This window comes from Penaeus chinensis, chromosome 2 (genome assembly GCF_019202785.1).
Source record: "Penaeus chinensis breed Huanghai No. 1 chromosome 2, ASM1920278v2, whole genome shotgun sequence".
Taxonomy (NCBI): domain Eukaryota; kingdom Metazoa; phylum Arthropoda; class Malacostraca; order Decapoda; family Penaeidae; genus Penaeus; species Penaeus chinensis.
Window position 1 is genome coordinate 41,198,225 of NC_061820.1, and position 22,737 is coordinate 41,220,961.

Sequence of the window (22,737 nt, forward strand, 5' to 3'; positions counted from 1 at the left end):
GCTTAACGTGTCGTTGCTTGGGTTCATCTTGCAACGGCCGTGGTTCCCGGGATTTTAACCGCATTTAAAAGTAACGATGAGGCGAAGTGGAGGATGAGTGGTAGTTTTATACTCGCCGGTTAACAGGATCTCTCGTTGCAGCACGTGGGGGCAGCAGTATCACCACAGTGTTAACATATCCTTTCTTCAGGTGTGAAACTGAAGCCACGGCGTAAACTGACGAGTCTTAAGCTTTTGTTTACGTAAACTGACGAGCTTTAATTTTTTTTTTTTCTTTTTTTTTGCGATTTCCCTCCTGTTACTTTCTCGCGTGTCGTTTCTGTTGTTAGAATACTTAAGTGGGACTAATGAGAGAATGGCTTACGAGTCTACCTGTAAGATATAGAACAGGTACAACTATTCGATTTCTTGAATCAAAATGGGCGGATACATATACCCACGTGTTCTTACCAGTGAATGATTGCCCGTGTGTGTGTGTGTGTGAGTGAGTGAGTGAGTGAGTGAGTCAGTGAGTCAGTGAGTGAGTGAGTGAGTGAGTGAGTGAGTGAGTGTATGTGTGTATGTGTGTGAAATAAAGTGCCAAAGGAGTGAGTTTACCCAACGCAATGTTCTACTTAACGTTTTATTGGCTACGTCTCAGACTCAAAAATAACTCGTTTATCCATCGTGCCTATGTTAGAATTATTCAAAACGACCAGCTGGCCTTGGGTCCACGAGTTTCCTGACGGCAGCAGCATGCTGGTGTGAGCAATCTATCTATCTATCTATCTATCTATATATATATATATATACATATTGTGTATATATGTATATGTGTGTGTATGCACATGTGTGTGTGTATATATATATATATATATATATATATATATATATATATATATGGTGTTTATTCATGTGTATGTATATATATATATATATATATATATATATATGCAAGTGTGTGTGTGCATATATATATGTATATGTATATATATATATGTGTGTGTGTGTGTGTGTGTGTGTATATATATGTGTGTGTGTGTGTGTCTGTGTGTATGTATGTAAATATGATTATGTATAATTATGTGTATATATAGACACACACACACACACAAACACACACACATATGTATATTTATATATATATATGTACATATATTGTATATAAAGGTGAATGTATGCCTGTGTGTGTGTGTGTGGACAGCCATACTCAATATACGCACCACCTCCTAGGATGCTGCTTGGTGCCCAAGCAAGTGAGGTCTGTCCTTGCAAGAGAGATGCTGACATGAGTGGTTCTTTGCAAGCCTTCTTCTTCTTCTGTTTGCTGGGATCTCTGAGACAGACAGACAGTCAGACAGACAAACGGACGTACAAGACAGGGAATACCTTTCTGTAGATATGTGTCAACCAGTTCGAAAATCAGTTTGGTAATTCATAATAACATATATTTCTCTTAACCAAGCTTCAACATAAACATTCACACTAAACATAAGAACTAGAGAAACGAGAGAAAGATCCGAGTGTCTCAAAAGATCTAACAGCTTATCAACCAGAATCGATTACAGACGATAATGAATATTGACGAAGCGAAAAACCGGCTATTCACAATCTCGAACTTTTTGCCTTCGTCATGACACGCTCTCTCCTTGTACGTGATGAACCAATTCATTTGCTTACTACTAAGCGTATTAGTCATTTCATGGCGTCTGTTTATCAAGTTTTCATTCTAAGTCGTGTCATGAAGAGACTACTGCTGACCAGGAACTTAGCAAGTGGCATTTCTAATATATGCATAATCAGAAGTATGAGTAATGTGTTTTCCGTGCTTCTTTTTTCTTCTCTCTTGCTGTATCTTCTGCTTCGTTTAAATTTGTTTGTAGTTTCTGTTGGTTGACACAGAGCAAAGAACGGCAAAAAAACAATTTTGTCTTCGTGTACACACACACTGAATAGAAATGAATCTAATCCAGTAATGATGATAATGATGATGTCATTCAGGAAACGGGGGGGAAATATTTGCAAGTTCAAGAATTTCGTGAAAGAAAAATGTATAGTTTCCAAGTAGGGTCATCCTAAAGGTACGTTACTTTCCTGTGTGCTCAGAACATCGCCAACCAAAGCAACCCATTTATACTCATCAGTCGCGCTCTATAATTGGGCAGAACATAAGCTGCCGTTGCTGGTGACGTAGGCTCGCTTAACCTTCTGGGATAGCCGGCCATGAAAAACCAGTTTGAGTTGTTTACAAGCCTTCAGGGTAGGTCACTATGGTTGCCACACGTCTTCGGCACCGCTCGTCTAGGTCAGTACATAGACCCTTTTGGTACTGGTTACCCTGGCGTCTACGGAGCAGCGTCTAGGTGGTTCCAGCTGATATAGGGCGATTATTAGTGTATAGGAAATTAGCATCGTTTGCTTTACAGGCTTACTTGACTTGTTAATGTGGAAGTTTGGCCTCGAATGGGCGTCATTAAAGTATCTAATATAATTAATAGTAGCGTGATAGATTATAAACATAACATGAGATTACATGATGGAAAAGTTTATGATGGTAGTGATAATGCCAACAATAGTACCAGATGATTATGTAGAAGGAAATGATTAAAACGTTTAGCAGACTGCATTAGAGTTGTAACGGTTTTGATATACAACACAAGTACACATTCAAATAATATCATAACTAATGAATGACTCGATGACTTTAAGGACCAAAAATTAGAATATTATTATTATTTTTTTTACAGTTTTAAAGATCGACGGATGACTCATGTTTTAACACTCACATACCTCTAATGCCTATTTTTACTGATTATTTTATGTATAGTATTTCGACAGGACGGAGATAGATTGGATATTGTTTGTGAACCTAGAAGAGGCCAGTGTAATAAAGCTCTTGTCAAATTTGCTGTTAAACTCCATAGCATATTCGATTTGTTGTATCCACTTATATATTTGCCTACGTGTGGTTTGATAACGAACTGGGTGCCAAGTATTTTCTTCCTGGCCATGACCCCCTACTTCATGCTAAACAGGTTTCTTGTTTTGGTGGTTCTGACGTCAGAGTTAAAGGATCTCTATAAAGTTGTTTACTTCACAAGGCAGCATCGCATGAAGGCCTACGTGTTTCTGTTATCATTTGCTGTGGAATTCTTCGGTACTTCTCTTAACCTCAAAACATTAAAAAGAATCCCCAGGTACTCATACAAAGACTGTGGGTCTTGATGGATAAAAATTCCCCTTAATATTATGGAATCTTTCCGTGAGGGAGTTCCAAAGACGGGTTACTTATTTGACTTCAGAATGGGTCAAGAGAGTGGGGCATTCTAGACAGAAATGTGAATAGTTTGTGAGTAACTCGTAACTGTAGTAATACGTTACGAGGGTGGAGCTAATTGCATTGGCAGGTTGAGGATAATAATGATCTTAGGGTTACCGCTAATACTAATACTAATAATAATATTAACAACAACCACAACAACAGAATAATAATAGTAATGATAATTATAATAAAATGATTATAATAGTAATAGTAATGGTAAGAATTATATTTATAACAATAATAATGATAATAATAATGTTAATAATGATAGGTAATTTCGTAAGGTAAAAACTGTCTCTAGTACAATTATTTAATTTACGAAGCAACTTTTGCGTATAAATGCTGTTAGCGACAAGCCACGAACCGTAACCATTCGTATCATAGGCAAATTATACTAATCACAATGAAAGAACGAAAATAATAGCCACACGGAAGGAAATAAAAAAAGAGAAGGCCAATATAACACAAAATAGAGAAGAAAAAAATGTTGAAAGAAAACGTATAATGAACAAAAAAATTAATTATACACTATACATTGTGCCCTTTCCCCTTTCCAGGAAAGAATACAGAAAACTCCCTTAAATGTAGCTTTAAAAAAAAAGGACGGTATGCAACACATTGTGCCATCCATCACGTGCAGACGATCACAACGACTGCGGTGACCACTATCAATGCAGTAACTATTTCTTCACATTTTCCGCCTTTTGAGTTCGACACTGTATTTACTCAGCGTTTCGAATCGTTTCGTGAAATTTCGAAATTGTATAGTTCTTTGGTGAATGTAGGCTCGGTGTGGAGGGGAAATTGTATATGTATGTCTGTGGATGATGGTGATAAGTGTGAATTTAGGGGGAAATGATAATAAAAAGAAAAAAGAAAGTTGTGGTTTGCGATCAGCAGGTGGTGTCTCCTTTCTCAGTGATATTGGCATTCAAAGGTCAGATGTCTTGAAAAAAACTTTTTTTTTTTCTTCTTTTTTAATAAATGGGATTGGGATTATGTGACACACACACACACACACACACACACACACACACACACACACACACACACACACACACACTCAAACCAGATTCGTGCTGATCGAACCATATACCTATAATATTCCTACCCTTGTCTAACGGGGGTGGGTGGGTGGGGAGGAAATTCTTATTTATCGCAAATTCAGTGTTGCTAGCTTCTGTCTGGCTTCTTGGCGAAAAGAAGAGAGAGATCGTGGTCTCAGACAGGATTCCTTTTTCTCGGAACGAAATGAAGTCTTGTCCCAGACAGCGGTTGAGAATGAGGCCAAAGCTAGCGAACCTTTCAACTCTACTTTTTCCTCAGTCCCACGTCTTCTAAATCCTTTATAAGATATATAATTTAGTTATATTTTGTTAAAACCCTTTCCTTTATATATTCCATTGGGTATAACCATTTCATAAACAGAACAACAGAGAAAATAGCAAAAGTCCAAGGAAACATTATCTAGCAGACATCAAAGCTAGCGCCGACGTCGACCGCAAAAGGCATTGGCGAGCTCACGACCAGCCGGCATGTTCTTTCGTGAATATGCTAAACAAAATAAGAAATAAAATAGAACGAAGAGAAAGAGATAATCCTTCTCAGACCTATATGACCTAGTAGATATATTTTTGTAAATGAAGTGGTTTTGATTCTTCATTCTCTGGAAATAATATAAGCAAAAGGGAAAAAGAGAAGAATAGACAGGCGTTTTCAAGATCTGTACGACTTGCTAGGTTTATTTTCGTATACTGAGCAATTTCGATTCATTTCTCTCTGAAAATAATAGAAGTATAAAGAAAAAGAAAAAGAAATCAAGATAAATTAACATTAGCAAGGCCTATATGACTTAATAACTGTATCTCACGTACACCGAATGAAATTTAATTCTCTCTCCTCGAAATGCACCGACAAAAGGAGATCATTCCCCCTCCCCCTCCCATGTATTTTTGTATCCATTCCAGCAGTCCATCTGACTTGCGGCTGTCTTCTGTCTGGACGCCTTGGAGGGGAGGGGGGGGGGGGGATACAACTTCTTCATAATATCCGCTTACTTTAAATCTTGTTACGTGGAAGACCTACAGCGCGTGTGCATACGTGGGCGCGACGGTGTATGGTTAATGCACTGTGTCGTGAGCAAGACGTGTGTCCTTGCTCTTAATGAGGATTAGACGAGTCTGATGTCTTTTCATAAAGGAAAGAGGGGTGTTCGAAAATTTAAACTTTGTCTGTACTATGGCTTTACATATCTAATACGTACGGGCATATATACTGTGTCTATACACACAAACACACACATGTGTGTATATATATATGCATATCCACACACACATATACTTTATGTATATATACATATATACATATTTATATATTACATGTGTGTGTATATATATAAATGTGTGTGTGTGTGTGTGTGTGTGTGTGCATGTATATATACACTTATATATACATATACAATATATATATACATATACAATATATATATGCATATGTATATATAAATATACATGTATACAGTGTATATTTATATATATGCATACACACATGTTTATGCCTATGTATGTGTATGCATATATATGTATGTGTATATGCATATGTATAGATACACACACATACATATATACACACACACACATATATATATATATATATATACGTATGTATATACGTATGTATATATATGTATGCATATATATATACACACACATATACGTATGCAAATTGGATATGAATATACGTATATGTCCATAATAAGGTTTCAGGAGACGTCAACAAAAGACCACCTCCTTTTCCTCGGCAACAACCCTTCACGACATAACACCAACATCATTTATCATGTACAAACTCTCATCATAACACAACAGCATAGCATAACGCGTCATTCATTCACCACCGGGGTTGTACACACGCGCCTACGCCTCTCTCTCGTCGTACCATACTTGACCTTGATTAGCCAGACACACGATTGCGTCACCGTGAATGAAGCCCCTTTAGTGACGCCTGGAAATGCGTACGACTTTGTACTTGCAGTGAAGATGTGTTGAGGAATTGTGTTCGTTGTCTTGGAATATTTTTTCTGATATTGTTAACGCATTCTCCCCATGTGGCAAGAATACATGCCATGCCCAGTGTAATACACGTTTATTTATTGTATTTACACATATCTACCTATCTCACCTGTTTACCCCGGTGGGGAAAGGGTCTTTTGTATCATTTCATTGTTTAAATGATTTTAATGACAACTTAATAATCATAACATCAATAATAATAGTAACAGTATCAATAACAATGTTATTGATAAGAAAAACACATTTTCTCGCCAAATCAAGGAATGGGAAAATTAGGATCGGTAACTTGGGCCTACTGATAGACTCCTTGACGGCTGAGCACATGTGGAGCCATCTGTATGTTACAAAATTCACCAAAAACTACAGGGGACAGAACATAAATCCGGGGCGAATGGGTTAAGATCTTGTCATGCAGTAATATATTTTTTTTTTGGTTTTGTTGTCTAGATGTTTGTCTTCAAAGCACGATCATTTGTCGTAGGATGGAAAATGTAGATAATTTTAATAATGCGATGACAGAAAAACCCTCGAAATTGGTTAGTAGTGTTTCCTACTATAGAACGGTGTGTATATAAGATATTGTTAATATGCTTAGTTATACCACACACAAACACACACACACTCATATATATGCTTATGACATTGGTACTTTCTTCATTTGGTAACGCTGTCATGAACACTTTTTAAAAGAATTTGGAGATAAATCATATCAATACTGCTCTTCAATGAATTTTGCTGCAATGAACAAAGTAACCGAATTGTGAATTAAAGTAACATTATACTGTTGCCAGCTATATCTGCATTCCTTTTATATTTTGTTCCTTTCGATGCCTTTCCTAGGCACGAACTAGCACAACTCGTATCCGCGTGTTCAGACCCTTTTATGTTGTCCAATATTCGTATCGATTATATCCATATGCATTATCGGACTAGAGTCACATAATCTATTCCTGCATAACATTTTTTTTTAGATCTAATTAGTTATTATTGAAGTTATTAATTCGTTCTACATCCATTCATTCAAATCTGTATGAAGAGACAGCGAGCATGCCTAAGGAATCAGTCCTAGTCGTACAGACGAACACGAGCTCGGGTATTCGTATCTTGTTTCATAATCAAGTAACTCGATCGGAAATGCTGCCTCGCATAATCCCTCTCTCAACGCAAAAGCACAATATTTCACGTCTTCTTCCCTCTCTTTTTCCCTTCCCTCACTCTCTTAGGGTGGACACAGCCCAGCAGGGGAAGAACCTCTTGGACTTCGGCGGAATTACGTACACTTCTTACCTCCAGCTTCACAAGATCCTCAATGCGCAAACGATGATGTCGACGGAGGATGGGACGCCCGTGCACGATGAGCACCTCTTCATCATCATTCATCAAGGTGGGTGTGGAATGGCGGTAGTCTGATGGAAGTTTTTTTGTTTTTTATTGATTGTCGCTTTAGAACGGGAGGGGGAATTAGGGAAATAAGGGATAAGGGATGGAGGAAGGAAGGAGGCGGGAGGGTTAGAAGTCTTCACAAAAAAAGGTGTTATTCTCTGAGCGGATATAATCTATGAGTATCGTAGGTTGATTAGAAAAGTATATTCTGTCAATATATGAGATTTAAATAGGTGATACAAATACCTAGCAGACGATCGAAATCGAAATTTGAATAGATAACACAAACGTCATTGGCTAAATATGTGTCTGTGTACATATACGTACATAAATAATGTGCTACTGAATTTCACACCAAGAACAGCTTAGCATGAGCCTAGCTATGGACGTTGAATGCGCATTCCTTGATTACCAACGAAGGGATTAGACATATTCAGACTCAACTTCGCCGCTCTCTCCCAACAGCATACGAGCTCTGGTTCAAGCAAATCATCTACGAGATCGACTCAGTGAGGGAGATCTTCAGTGAGGAGGAGGTGGACGAACACAAGATGCTGGAGATCGTCAAGAGAATGCAACGAGTCACCTTGATCCTGAAGGTGAGTTTTTTTTTTTTTTTTTTTTTTTTTTTTTTTTTTTTTTTTTTTTTTTTTTTGACGAAGACCATTAAGACCCGTCGCATGAAAGGAAACGCTAATGTGGAGAGAGAGAGAGAGAGAGAGAGAGAGAGAGAGAGAGAGAGAGAGAGAGAGAGAGAGAGAGAGAGAGAGAGAGAGAGAGAGAGAGAGAGAGAGAAAGACGGACGCAGGAGGAGAAAGAAGAGGGAAAGAAAGAAAGATGAAAGAAAGAAAGCATTAAGAAGGGGAGGATAAAGAAAGAATGAAGAAGAGAAAGAAATAAAGAAATAGAAAAAAGAAGAAAACAAGCCAAAAGACACTTAGCGAGTGAAAGGATTGATAGCTGATGAGATAAAACTCCCAGGGCAATGAATGAAGGAAGGGACAGAGGGCGTGCGGTCAGGACAGGAGGAGGAGGAGGAGGAGGAGGAGGAGGAGGAGGAGGAGGAGGAGGAGGAGGAGGAGGAGGAGGAGGAGGAGGAGGAGGAGGAGGAGGAGGAGGAGGAGGAGGAGTAGGAGGAGACATGGCAGAAGTCACGTGTAGGTAAGGCGAGGCAAGCTTGAAGCCCTACAGGGATCTGTGTTGTGGTTCTAGCGGGGACGTAGAGCTGGTCCTCCGACGCCGCTGGAGAACTCAGGCCCAGTGTTATGTTCACATGACAATGGACACGTTACGCAAATATTGTGAGTGTATGTGTGCGTGTGTCTGTGTCTGTGTGTCTGCCTATCTGTCTGTGTACATATACATACATAAGTAAAATGCTACTTCAGACAAAGAACAGCATAGCAAAGCCTAGCTATGAATGTTGAATGCGCATTCCTAGCACGCCTGCCTATGAAGCTAGCATTTTTCAACTACATAAGCAACTCGCATTGCTGACTTCAGTTCGCTTCACACAGCCATTCATCCAACGCGTCTACAAATTTACAACGATAAAGCCTTTTCTAAGTCTTTATATTCTGTTAGAGAATCAAGAAGGAAGGTAAAAGATATTAGCTTAAAAGAACAATAAATTAAATACATAAAACGAAGCTTTCTAACATGAAAAAAAAAACAAAGAACAGAAACTTTTCTTGCAGAATTAGTGACGTCATTCCAGTCTGCGTTCGCTAATCAGCTTAATCATTGCTACTTCTAAACCATCGCTGAAAACTGTCACGTCATCTTTTCTCCTTTGAGTACGAGCGAGAGGGTTACTGGACGTACAGTACTTTCTCGTTGCAACAATGCAGTTATCCTTACCAAGGCTATCTCAAGCAGACTCCAATTAATGTGAAAAGTGATAGGCGGCCATTAAGTCAGAGCTTCGGTCCCACTGAAAAAGGAGCAGCGCCATCTCTCTTCTCGTTTTTCTTGTTAATCTTTTCTTTCTTCTCTCTTTTTCTCCTTGCGAATTTAGGGTACAGGGGAAACTGAAGGAAAATGATGTGTTAAATTGTATGTCGGGATAGACTTCGCGTCAGGAATTCGAGAAAAAAAAAAAAAAAATTGTAAAGGAATTGTACAGGTCCCAGTGGAACAGCCAAGAGCTCGTACACACACACACACACACACACACACACACACACACACACACACACACACACACCACCACCACCACCACCACCACCACCACCACCATCACCATCACCATCAACACCACCCTCACCCAACCTCACCCTCATCCACAGTGATACACAGCACCAATAAATTCCTCCATAGGAAACACACAGCAGACAAGATAGCGCTAAATATTGACCGAATGCTTACATATGTAATCGTGCGTGAGAATACTAACCGCATACCCTCCACAAACACAGTCGACCCCTTCTGAAACGGTCTCCTTTGGGAATCATTGGAGACATGAACAACCATTGCTCGCTGCCTTGAACCTCTGTTTCTGTTTCTGGTGCTGGCTTTCTCTCTCTCTCTCTCTCTCTCTCTCTCTCTCTCTCTCTCTCTCTCTCTCTCTCTCTCTCTCTCTCTCTCTCTCTGTTCTGTTTGTGTTTCTGTTTCTCTCTGGCTTGTATTTGTTTAATTGTCTTCATTTTCGCCTCCCTGTATCTGTCTGTCTGTATATCTTCTCTTTTTTTTATTTTATTTCTCTCTCTCTCGTCTCTCTCTGGCTCTGCCTTTCTCTCTTTCTTCTCTTCTCTCTCTCTCTTTCTTCTCTTATCGCTCTCTCGTCTCTCTCTGGCTCTGCCTTTCTCTCTCTCTCTCTCTCTCTCTCTCTCTGCTCTCCTTCTCTCTCTCTCTCTCTCTCTCTCTCTCTCTCTCTCTCTCTCTCTCTCTCTCTCTCTCTCTCTCTCTCTCTCTCCCTCTCTCTCTCTCCCCTCTCTCTCTCTCTCTCTCTCTCTCTCTCTCTCTCTCTCTCTCTCTCTCTCTCTCTCTCTCTCTCTCTCTCTCTCTCTCTCTCTCTCTCTCTCTCTCTCTCTCTCTTCCCCTCTCCCTCTCCCTCTCCCTCTTTCTGTTTATTTACACGAACATGTGCATGTACACGCGTGTATGCATGTGCGTGTGGAAATTCATGTGTGTGTTAGATAAGCAATTCCTTAATTAAGCAATAAGTCAATAAATTCTTCCTCCTGGCTCCTCTCAGACAGGAAGTTATTGACCTGCGTCGCCAGGAAAACATTATGAACCTAATATATAGCAAAGGTCCGTCTCATAAAGTCTATGACCTAGTGTATTGCGCGTCATTTCGTAGAGACAAAGCGTTCGTGCAATTACTTTGTGTATGTGAAAGGACTGGAATGTCTTCATGTATGGGTAACGTGTTTTTGTGAGCTCTATATGTGAATGGATTTAGTAGATTTTTATTTGTCTTTTGGTTGACTTTTCTTATGATTCCAGATTGTGATTCATTTTTCTTCTCCTCCTTCTTCTTCTTATTATTATTATTATTATTAGTATTATTATAATTATTATTATTATAATTATTGTTATCATTATTATTATTGCCATTATTATTATAAATATTATTTTTGAAGTTTGTTGATGTTGATATTTGTATTATTATCGTCATCATTATCAGTATTATCATACTACTACTATTATTTTTGTAGTTGTTTTTACCTGTATTATTACGACCATGATCATTATTATTACAATTATCGTCACAATCAGGACTGATGACCTCAGTACAACCACACATGTCATTTGCGTTAAAAAATGCTTGCAAAAGGGAAGAAATTTAGTTATTTTTTCACGCAAATATGGGCTTCCATTGAGTGACGTATTTTAACTCCCTGTCTCTTGTGTTTTACAGCTGTGTGTCGACCAGTTCCTCATTCTGGAAACTATGACGCCTCTCGACTTCATAGAATTCCGAAACTACCTGTCACCGGCTTCAGGATTTCAGAGTTATCAGTTCAGATTGCTCGAGAACAAAGTTGGGCTTCGAGGGGTAAGTTGCAAAGGGTATGGTAGGCCTATGTATGGTGTGTGTGTGTGGGGGGGGGGGGGGCGGAGTGAGGGGGGGGGAGCTAGGTGTGGCTGTGTGTGTAGGTTGATATGGTGTTTGAGTCTGAGTGGATTTTGGTCTCTATTCTATGTGTCTGTATGTCTGTTTAATTTTTTCTCTCTCTCTCTCTCTCTCTCTCTCTCTTTCTCTTTCTCTCTCTCTCTCTCTCTCTCTCTTTCCCTTTTTTTTTTCTCTTCCTCTCTCTCGTATGTGTATGTGCGTTACCTTCTGTACCTTCCAGCCTAACGCGTGTATACCATCCTTTCCAACATAACCTCACAACCGACAGGATCTCCGCGTACGATACAACCAGGAGAACTACATGAAGGTATTTGGAGACGAGCCCGAAGTCTGCAAAAACATCATGAAGTCCGAGGAGGAACCTTCCCTTCAGAACCTCGTGAGTCGCTGGCTGGAGCGGACACCGGGACTCGAGGAAAAGGGCTTCAATTTCTGGACGAAATACAAAATGGCCGTGGACAGCATTTTGAGACAAGAGTGCCGAGAGGCTGAGGTAACATTTGTCTTATTTGTTGTAATAGGGGCTCCTTCGGGGAGGATTTTACCTTGATGAGGTATAGGGAGCGGGTTCCCATTGGCGGTGTATAGTACAGGGAGTTGTATATTGAATTATGATGTTAGAAACGTAGATGTTTTGATAGGTGTCCATGGCCGCAGGCATGAAGAGGCAAAGCAGTCACTCTCAGTCAAATACACAAAAGAGGCGTTGTAGTACCCTAACATAGCTGTCGCATTCCTAGAAGCATTGTCCTTGTCCCTAACATCATAATCCTTGTCCTTAACATCATTGTCCTTGTCCTTAACATCCTCGTCCTTGTCCCTAACATCATCGACCTTGTCCCCAACACCATCGTCCTTGTCACTGACATAACCGACCTTGTCCCTAACATCATCGTTCTTGTCCCTGACATAATCGTCCATGTCTCTAATATCATCGTCCTTGTACTTAACATAATCGTCCTCGGCCCAAACATTACTGCCCTTTTTCCTACCCAGAGCGAAGAGTGCGAAAGCTTAAGAGGCCATCTCATCGACCAAAACAAGAGGCGACGAGAGCTATTTGACAGCATCTTCGACGCGAGGATCCACAACGCACTCATGGCACGCGGCGAGAGACGTCTCACGCACCGGGCCATGCAGGGAGCTCTCATGATTTCCTTGTACAGGGAGGAATCGCGGTTCAACCAGCCTCACCAGCTCCTTCAGCTTCTCATGGATGTTGACTCGCTCATGACCAAGTGGCGATGTAAGTTGCGTTGGGGGGAAATGTGCGTTTGTTGGGACTCCCTACATGAATGGATTTTCGTTAGAAGAACATAATTCGAGGTGATATGTTGCGTGCAGAAAGGTAGGAGGTAACGGCCAACATTAATATACATGTAGAGCAGAGGTTCCCAACCTTTTATATTCTGTATATGATATATATAGTATATAATAATCTCAATGGCCCCGTTCAGTGTCATCCTTGCAGATTCAGTTATTACTAGTTATGAATAGTGTTATGGTGCCAAAAGCTATAGGACAAGAACTCTATTTCGACGATTCCAATTTATTGATATGTAAGGTGTAACTATTTATAGGTACTTTAAGTAAAACAAAATCCTGTTTAATGCGAAGTCATAATTTTCATATAGCTCCATAGCCCTCAGGTTGGGAACACAGATGTAGACATTTTGTAAAGACAGATGTACTGCATTTTTGGGGGGGAAAAATACTTTGATACATATTTTTTTTTCCTTCTTCATTCTTCTAATTCACCTGATCAGAAGCGCTATTAATTTTTAAAAATACACTGCTATATTTTACATGTTGCGGAGACAATGACTTGCTATAAATTCTTTCTGTTCCTTTCTTTTAATTCATATGACCAGAAACACCAGTAATTTCAAAACAAGGCCGCTCAATTACCCTGTGCTACCTTTAATATGTATAATTTTATTACAGACAGCCACGTGATGTTAGTGCAGAGGATGATCGGTTCACAGCAGATTGGCACTGGCGGGTCGTCAGGTTACCAGTACTTGCGTTCCACTCTTAGGTACGTGTATACAGTGGTAATTTCTGGGCTACTTCTGTCATTCGTAATACAGTGATATTCGTCATACAGTGATATTAAATTTGTTTGTTGTTTTTCCTGGCACTGTGTCATTCGTAGGACAGGGAAATTAGGTTGTGTGTTTTCTTGGTTGTTCATCCCTTAGAATAATGAAGTGTTTTCGATGAGTGTAAGCTGTAACTGCTACACTCTTCTTTTGAAACAGTTTAGATGAAATAAGTATTGCAGTATACAACATGATGCTATATTGAGCATGATGATGAAGAAGAACGCTCACTTACTTTGTTAAATTTCATTTCAATTTATTTTACATATATTTTGAATGTATTGGCTCATCACAAACCCCAACTCACACATTTTTTTTTTTTCTCGAACTGCCAGTGACCGTTACAAGGTGTTCATCGATCTGTTCAACCTGAGTACCTTCCTGCTGCCAAGAAACTGCATCCCGCCCTTAACACGCCAGATGAAGAACCGCCTCAGCATCATGGAGGAGGACCAGAAGGAGGACGAGAGCAAAGTCTCCTCTTCTGCGTTGCACTCGACCGCGAAGGCTTCCAACCCTCCTTCGGACTCGCCGTGCCCCCGTGAAAACGGAGAGGAAAAGGCGTCATCAGAGAGTGACCTAGAAAAGAGTTTGGAAAATAGTATGGAAAGGTCCTGTGAAGCTTCGATGTAGAGGTCGAAATGGCAACGGTATAACTAGGAATTTTACATAGATGCGCCGTAGTGTTAGTTGGATATTGTTGGACTTGTCTTTGGCAGTACTTTTTTTTCGTTCTTTATTTCTGTCATTCCTTGAGAACTTGCTGTCTGAATAATGTGATAATGGTACATAAACACCTTTCCAATGGTTTTGGCATGGTACAAATGTCCATTTTATTGTATGAAAATGGATAATGTTTATTTGACTTCGACATGTACATGCATTTTATATATAAAATGTATTAGCTACAGTAACTTAAGGTTTTATTTATATAAAGGCAGTTGCTGTGGTGCTCTTTATTTTGCATTCATACCATGCATTTCATTTTGATAAGCTCTCAGTAATGGTATGATGTTTCTGCATTTGACAAAATGTGACTTTTACAAAAACTGTGGCTATAACTCATAACAAATGAGCTTGTACCTTAAGTCTTGTGAAAAACCTAATACCCAACATTGCTTTTAAAAAGTGTCTAAATATCTGATTTTGGGAACTCGTGTGGCATATGCAAGATTATTTTAATCTTACAGGTGGGTATTTCTGATGTAGCTTACATGTATATTTCTTACTATATTGTATGTTTCAAGTGTTAGTATATACAATAAGACCATATATTTTCGAGGAAAAAAAAAACAAGACTGCTGTATAGATATGTAGTGAAAGATCATTTAAATAAAAAAGATATTTGTCTCATGAAAATGGCTCCCTTAAATGCAAGAAGGACCCAATCCAAATTCGACATTATCAGTCTATACGTGGTAGAGGTTTTTTGGCAATTTCCGGAGCGCAATGGTAGATGGTGTGGCCAAAAATACGCCCTCAACACAGCCAATATAACTATACTTCGCAAATCTCAGAATAGAAAAAAAATATATGTACTAGTAGTAACTTTAGTCTCTGAGGTAGACCCACTCAGATTCACCAAGTCTCTTTTGTTAAACTAATCTTAAAGGCTATAATTTTCGGTTAAAAGATGGAAAAAATATAGGTATAATTTTAAAAAATACAAAAGACATGTAAACACAACATTCTGTTTTCACAAATGATATCTGATTAATAGGAGTCCCACAAAGTTGCCAATTTTTCCTTTCAAGAGAATAGACAGTGAGAATAAGTCCCATATACAAAAGCACTGCAGGTTTCTTCTAAATATTTGCCTTATGTTCAAGTGCATTTTTTTTTTATCAGATCCCACTTATTCTGTATATGTAGGTATTTTCTAATAACAGTACTTACTAACACCAAGGTATTTCATGTTGAATTATGAAATATTACCATCTGCAAGAACGTTTTTATACAGGAAAATCTGAAGTTAGGAAGAGAAAAAGTACACAATTAGCAACCCTGCTTTTGGTTTCATATTCATATTATTTAAATTATGCTCATTTCTTGATTTTCAGTTTTCAGATTAGAAATATTATATCGTTGGGTGATTGAATTGTATCGAGTTATTTTTTAACATAATTATGAACTGTATATATAATCAATATTCGAACTGTACTGAACATAACTTCACTTCAAGGCAATTTGTCCACATAAGTATTTAAAACCATACGAATCATCCTTTTTTTTTTTAAAGCATCTAGTCTGTCACAAATTTATTAATATCATGATTTTCATTTTGTTCTATCAACAGAATAATCTTAGGCTTATTTTGCTTATAGTTTTTGTTGTTGTTGTTCTACTATAAATTGTTGCACATGTTACACTTATTCACTTGGATAGCATAATTTAGAAGCATTTTTTTTTTTGTAGGTCATAATATTTAAAAGATCAACAGTTCTGTAAGTGACGTCTATTCCATTCCTATTGCATTTTATGGAAAGGAGAAAAAAATAACATTATAAGTATACAAGATAGAAAAGATAATGACAGAGGATATGGCATGGGCCATTTCTGGTACTATATATGTAGATTACTACATTCTGGCTAAAACGATATATATATATATATATATATATATATATATATATGTAGAAACGGTATATGTAGAAAAGGTATAATGAGAATGAATACCTTCACAATAAATCTCTTGTATTGGGAAGATATTCTTTCTCATTCATATCTTTTTCTACATTTGTCAACATGAATATAGTGTATATGTGTGTGTGTGTGTGTGTCTGTATGTATATGTATATATGTGTGTGTGGGTGTGTGTGTGTGTGTGTGTGTGTGTGTGTGTGTGTGTGTGTGTGTGTGTGTGTGTGTGTGTGTGTGTGTGTGTGTGTATATATATATATATATATATATATATATATATATATATATATATATATATTCAGTATATGTATGTATGGTATGGATCTGATTTTAAGGTAATTCACAGTAATTGAGAACAAATACAAACAAAAGGAAAAGACCTAAATCACGATTCTCAAGGGCAATGCCATGTGTCTCAGTCAAAACTAAAGGCAAAAAAATACAAAGTTAAAGTTAAAGTCATATATGGTTATTTTCCTTTTTTTTCAACCTTCATCATGAAATAATAACTACTAGAGCATTTTCATCCCAATAGGCAGACTGTCAATGCAGGTCAATGCTTACAAAAGTACCATGAAAGTTTACAGGGATGTATTGTTAGCACTTTTTGGTAGTACTTGTAATGTTTCAGCTTCTCACTTGTATCTATGCTGTAATTGGTAACTAAGGCGTTATTTCACTGGTATTCTTTATGGTTTTACATTCATTGTTTGATTATTATGACTTAATTAAAGCTATCAGCACTGCCAACACTGTAGAAAAAGAGCTCATGTACAGATATTTGTGGCTCGATAAAGTTCTCCAGAGACAAGAACAGAATGTAGTTGAAATAATGAGTTCTATAGAGGAGGTACTTTGTCATGTTCACAAAGTGACCTGTGAGGCTAAGGGGTCACATTTTCAAGAACTCCATTATTTTTGTACTGTGAAGAATAAGAACCTATATTTGATTGCATATTATTATCTGGTTAAGACTTCTGGTGAAAACAAAGACATTCCTTGTAATGACTGCCATGTCCTCTTATGAAATACAGTAGGCTAAGTTTTATTTTTGATTTAACGTTCTTGCCATTTTTTTATTTTTTTTCAGAGCCAATGTTAGTTTTTTTTTTGCATTAGGGTAAAGCATTTATTTAAACTTTACTGGGGATAATTGTTAAATGTTACATACCGTATTTGCCGGTTCATATGATGCCCTTTTTAGATAAAAAGCCCATACATCCGAATTGCCGGAGATGTTGCCAAGTTCCGAATGCATAAAATGTAAAGTTGGAGTGATTTGTGGTAGTCAAACACATATTTAGTTTACCTTGTTAATATTACTACGAATGACTCACTACAACACAATTCATACCAACCAAAATAATTACTTGTTTAAGGGTGTAATCTGACGAAAATCTGGCATACTTTTTGCTAACCCGTGTTATGGTACCCATAAAAAAAGGAACTTTGATTTCTCATTAATAATTGTTGAGTTTCTGGTGCTTTCAACATTGTTTTTTTTTAAATTCTTGTAATAGTTTTTTTCACGACCAAACCGCAGTTACACCATCATTAAATATATGAGATCATTAGTGTACCTCTTAGTGTCTTCTTTCAACGACCAAATTATCTTCCCACGAGCGAAAGAATTATTCTGCGTGAAATATTAATGTATTTAATGTAACATTTAACCATAGCGGATTTACCAATAATAATAATAAATGATCTTAGGAAAGTCTCAAGAAAAAAAGAAAAAGTCAGTTGTCATTGGATTCTTGTTGCCAACTGCTACATCGCAAATCGCAAAACTCTTGCTCTGTTTTAAAAATCAAGTCCGAAGATTTAGTCGAGTTCAGTGAAATATACGGCAGGTAATTTATTTTTTATTTTTGTTTAGTGTGAGTGTAATCATTAAAAATCGTTTTTTAGTTAATCATTGGTACCTTACTAATGAGTTGTTTTTTTTGTTGATGAATTAGAAACCTTTATAAGCCTTTTTCCTATATTAATTTGACTGCACGATCATATAATGTATGTTTTGTTTTTCTTTTATGTTTATTATTTTGTTTGCTAGGTAATAATATTCATTTCTTATTTCCTTAAGATTTATATATATTTGTTTTTATTTGTTTAGCTATTCATGTTTTTTTAACATTTACCAATTTATTCATCTATTTTTTTTCTTTACTGAAATGTTGGCTTTGTCTCTATGTGGTAGACATTAGGAATTGTATGAAATTATAGAGTATTTAAAACAATTCATTAAAGTACTTGGAATGGACTATATATTATTTTATTACTATATATATATTTTTAAAAAACCGGGGTGTGTTTCATAGGCAGGTTTGTATCCTATATAGCGGCAAATATGGTACATATACATGTTATTACTTATATACATATTATATTTGTTGTGTATATATGTATGATGTATTTTTGTGTGTATGTATGTGTATGTACTATTCCGGCCCCATCTTCCAGTCCTGTTGGCGAGTCCTTAATGGTTACTGCCATCCCACAGTGCTTTGTGTAACCCTTGCATTTACGAGTATAATGAATGTTAAAATAAAGCAAATAATAATAACATTAATATCATCAATAATACTGGTAACGATGAATATACTACTACTACTACTACTAACATTAATATAAATAATAACGATAACACTAATAATAACAACAATAACATAAAAAAAACATGGAAGGCCATTGGTAAAATTGTCATTATGTGGGCCAGGTAAGGAATCCCCATTTGTTTTCTGTATATTACTCACCGGAGAGGACTTGGCATTGATGACGTGTGCTGGAGGTGCATAGTTCTTTTTCTTCTTCTTCTATTCTCGTTATTCTTATTATTGACTGTTCGTTATGATTATTATCACAGAGAAAAAGAGAACTTGTATGATTTGGGCACATACCGGTATTGCATTCTGCCACTGATATTGTTATTAGAATTAGAATAATTATTAAAATTGGGTACTCTAAGAAGTTTATTTGAAATAAAACATGGAAGAATAAAATCCTTTTATGTAGCATTTATTCTCACATAAAAGTTTTTTTTTTTTTTTTTTTTTTTTTTTTTTTTTGTAAACGATATTATGTACATACGTTCTTTTCCTTGACCTTTTACACGTGTTATCGGCATCAAGATTATCAAGTACTTCATAAGAAAGCGCAGTAAAGGAGATTACATGAAACTGGATGAGGTGAACAAATCATATCTTGCAAGCTTAAATCCGAAAGACTATGGAATTACTCCAATCGTAAAGAAATGAAATGAAAGATATTGTGAGGTGCAGGCAATTTATGCTAACCACTTGTCAAGGAATTTAACGATCCCGAAAAGGCAGCCAAGTTACTACTATTCGTTTAATAATATCTATAAGTGAACAAATACTGTTGAGCAAGATAGTCCCAATCCACTTTGAAAACAAAGAAATCATTTTTTTTTCTTTGTAAAAATAGCAAGGAAAAAACGAATGCTTTGGGAATTATGTGAGGTACCTTGTTCCGTTCTAAGGGGAAAATCTGCTATGTTTAATGCCGTCAAATGAAACTTAGAAAAAATGTAATTTCTCTAGCAGATTCAGCCACGGTGTAACAAAGTAACAATGTGTTGAATAGTATATCACTAATTATAACACCAGAAGTGGTTACGAAACGCGTTGAATATGAACGAAATTAAAAATAATCAGTAATTAATGAATGACCATGGCAAAACATACTTTACAAACTGACATAACTGTATTCACATTGCCTTTTCACATTTCGCTGACTTTTTATTTCCACATTTATCCGAAATATCCCTATAAATCGCCCATTTTCTATGAGACCCTTTGAAACCTGAGCTAAACGATTACACCACATCCTATGGAAACATACTATACTATAAAAGGTATGAATGAGAATGAATATCTTCACAATACAAAAGATGTATTTGACCGGTTTCGATTCTATCTTCGTCAAAAATACATGTAGATAGTCATTCTCATTCATACCTTTTATACATTTGTCAACATGAACGCGGTTCATACTATACTATACTATGTATGACGCGCTCCCAGCCACTGAGCGAGTTCAAGGCGGAAAGGTCATTTTTACACAGGCTGTCTGCCGTATTCTGCTTTGAACCGGTACAGCAACTTGGAGGCATAAATAACAGGTCCAGGGAGACTTATTCATCCTTTTCTATTTAATTGGATCTTAATTTACTTAGTCTTGATTAACGTGCGGGTTAAAAGGATTGAATGTTTATGTTGGATAGAGATTTTTTATAATGCCAAAATGAAACATTGATAAGTCTCACATATTCTTACTTAGATATAAGATCAGTTGTAGCTTATTCATAATTAACGCTCGATCATTAAAACACGCAGTGAGGATTTTTTTTTTTTTTTTTTTTTTAATGTGAAACTCGTATTCGCACTGTACATAGTAAAAGGTTTATAATTGTTAGTTCTGCTTCATTTGGACCAGCCACGATTACTTATAAATTGGTTTGTACTGCAAGACAATATTTTATATAATCAAATAACATGGAGTATATTTTCTTTATAGAGGAGGCCTGAAATTTAATTCAGGTAACCGAGTTGTGCATGGTAAAGACTAGGTTATAAGTAAGCATGTAGGTGCGAATTCTTAAAAAAATGGTGAAAAAGAAGAAACAAAGAAAGAAAAATTATATGCTGTGTATACACAAACAAACAAACACACACATTCACACACTCTTTCACTTACCTCATACTCACTCATACATGTGTGTGTGTAATTGACTTGGTAATTTTATAGGGTCTTTTGCCTGAAATATTGACACCGAAAAGTCATATTGAAAAAGCTCCTCTGTTTCTTCCATGTTCTCTCCTTAGCTCTATGCTTCACTACAGCGGTTCCTAGACTGCAGTGCGGGAAGCAAGAGGGTGCGATAATCATTGAGAATGTTCAAGTAAAAGTAATTAACCGACATTTTTTTCGATATAGACTTCCTATGTTTACTTATATTTACTAAGCACTTCAATACAGCATACTGTTTATTAATTCTAAACCTTGTATTTTACTAGTGTACTGAACACATCCATCATTGTACATTTTCGATCTGTTTTACTAAGGGCTACTTTGCGTCTGTACCAAATGAATTTAAAAAAAATGCCCAAAGCTACAGTATATACTCCTTGAATCTTGGCTAATGCTAGTGTAACATAATGCCTTCCGTTTCTCTATTATGACAAGTTTTACATTTTATACGGACTTCAACACAATGAGTTTAGTAGGAGTGGGGGTACGTTCAGAAACCACAATCTTACAGCATTAGTTTTGTTAGCTAGGTTTTGCATGCAGCATATTTTACAAGTAACATATTCCAATAAAATCTCCATTCTGCACCGTTAAAAAAAAAAAAAACTATATAAATACTTTCCTTCCTACAAACATGAACGGGAAAAGTTGATACTTCTAATCCAGATCACATCAAGAATACCATTGTGCAATAACAAGATCAAATCGTAAGAAAAGTTGTAATTATTACTTCACAGAGGTAATAATAACCACTTGGAAAAACGTCAGGACAGTCATTCCTTACCTACCTTGGTGTAGTTGTACCGTTTTTGTGTTTTTACTGGTTAATAAAGGAGGCAATTAACACTGCGAGAAAGTAGTTCACGCTAACGTAACGTGCTGTTCGCTAAGCCGGAGTGGGAGGAAGTTTTCGACCGGAGTAGTACATATACATATTCATATATATTGTTTTCAATAAACTAATTGAATTATTTGGTGTTTTCATCACAGGTACTTAAGGAAAATCGTGTGTAATTAAGGTATAAGCACGTGTTTCCTCAATAGAAGTATGATAAAAATGTAATAAGAGAGTGGCAGATTAATCAATGATAAGTAGAAGAAAAAGATGTGAAATATATTTTTTGTATTTAAATGTACAGATACAGCATAATTAAGCTATTGCATGCCTCATTTGTGAAAAGTTTAGTTTTGTCTCAAATATTTTTAGTGTCAACATATTCTACTACTGCATAATAAATGTAATCTTTTGCACATACGATTAACTTTTTATAATTTGCTTTGTACTATTCATTGTCCTGTTTTGTTCATTTCAAAATTATATTTGCATATAGTCCTGTGGTGCACCTTAATTTCATATAATTATCACTATTTTGTGATTAACTCCAC

General features: G+C 36.8%; 1 protein-coding gene across 1 annotated transcript in view; it reads left to right on the plus strand.

The window, feature by feature from the left end:
• LOC125031726 (tryptophan 2,3-dioxygenase-like) overlaps positions 1-16,159 on the plus strand; it is a 31,112-nt gene extending 14,953 nt beyond the window's left edge. The window contains exons 2-8 of the mRNA XM_047622654.1: positions 7,596-7,756; positions 8,221-8,354; positions 11,621-11,758; positions 12,105-12,329; positions 12,833-13,082; positions 13,781-13,874; positions 14,274-16,159. Coding sequence (XP_047478610.1) covers positions 7,596-7,756; positions 8,221-8,354; positions 11,621-11,758; positions 12,105-12,329; positions 12,833-13,082; positions 13,781-13,874; positions 14,274-14,571 — 1,300 coding nt within the window. The 3' untranslated portion in view covers positions 14,572-16,159. The remainder of the gene's footprint in view (positions 1-7,595; positions 7,757-8,220; positions 8,355-11,620; positions 11,759-12,104; positions 12,330-12,832; positions 13,083-13,780; positions 13,875-14,273) is intronic.
• Positions 16,160-22,737: the final 6,578 nt, after the last annotated feature.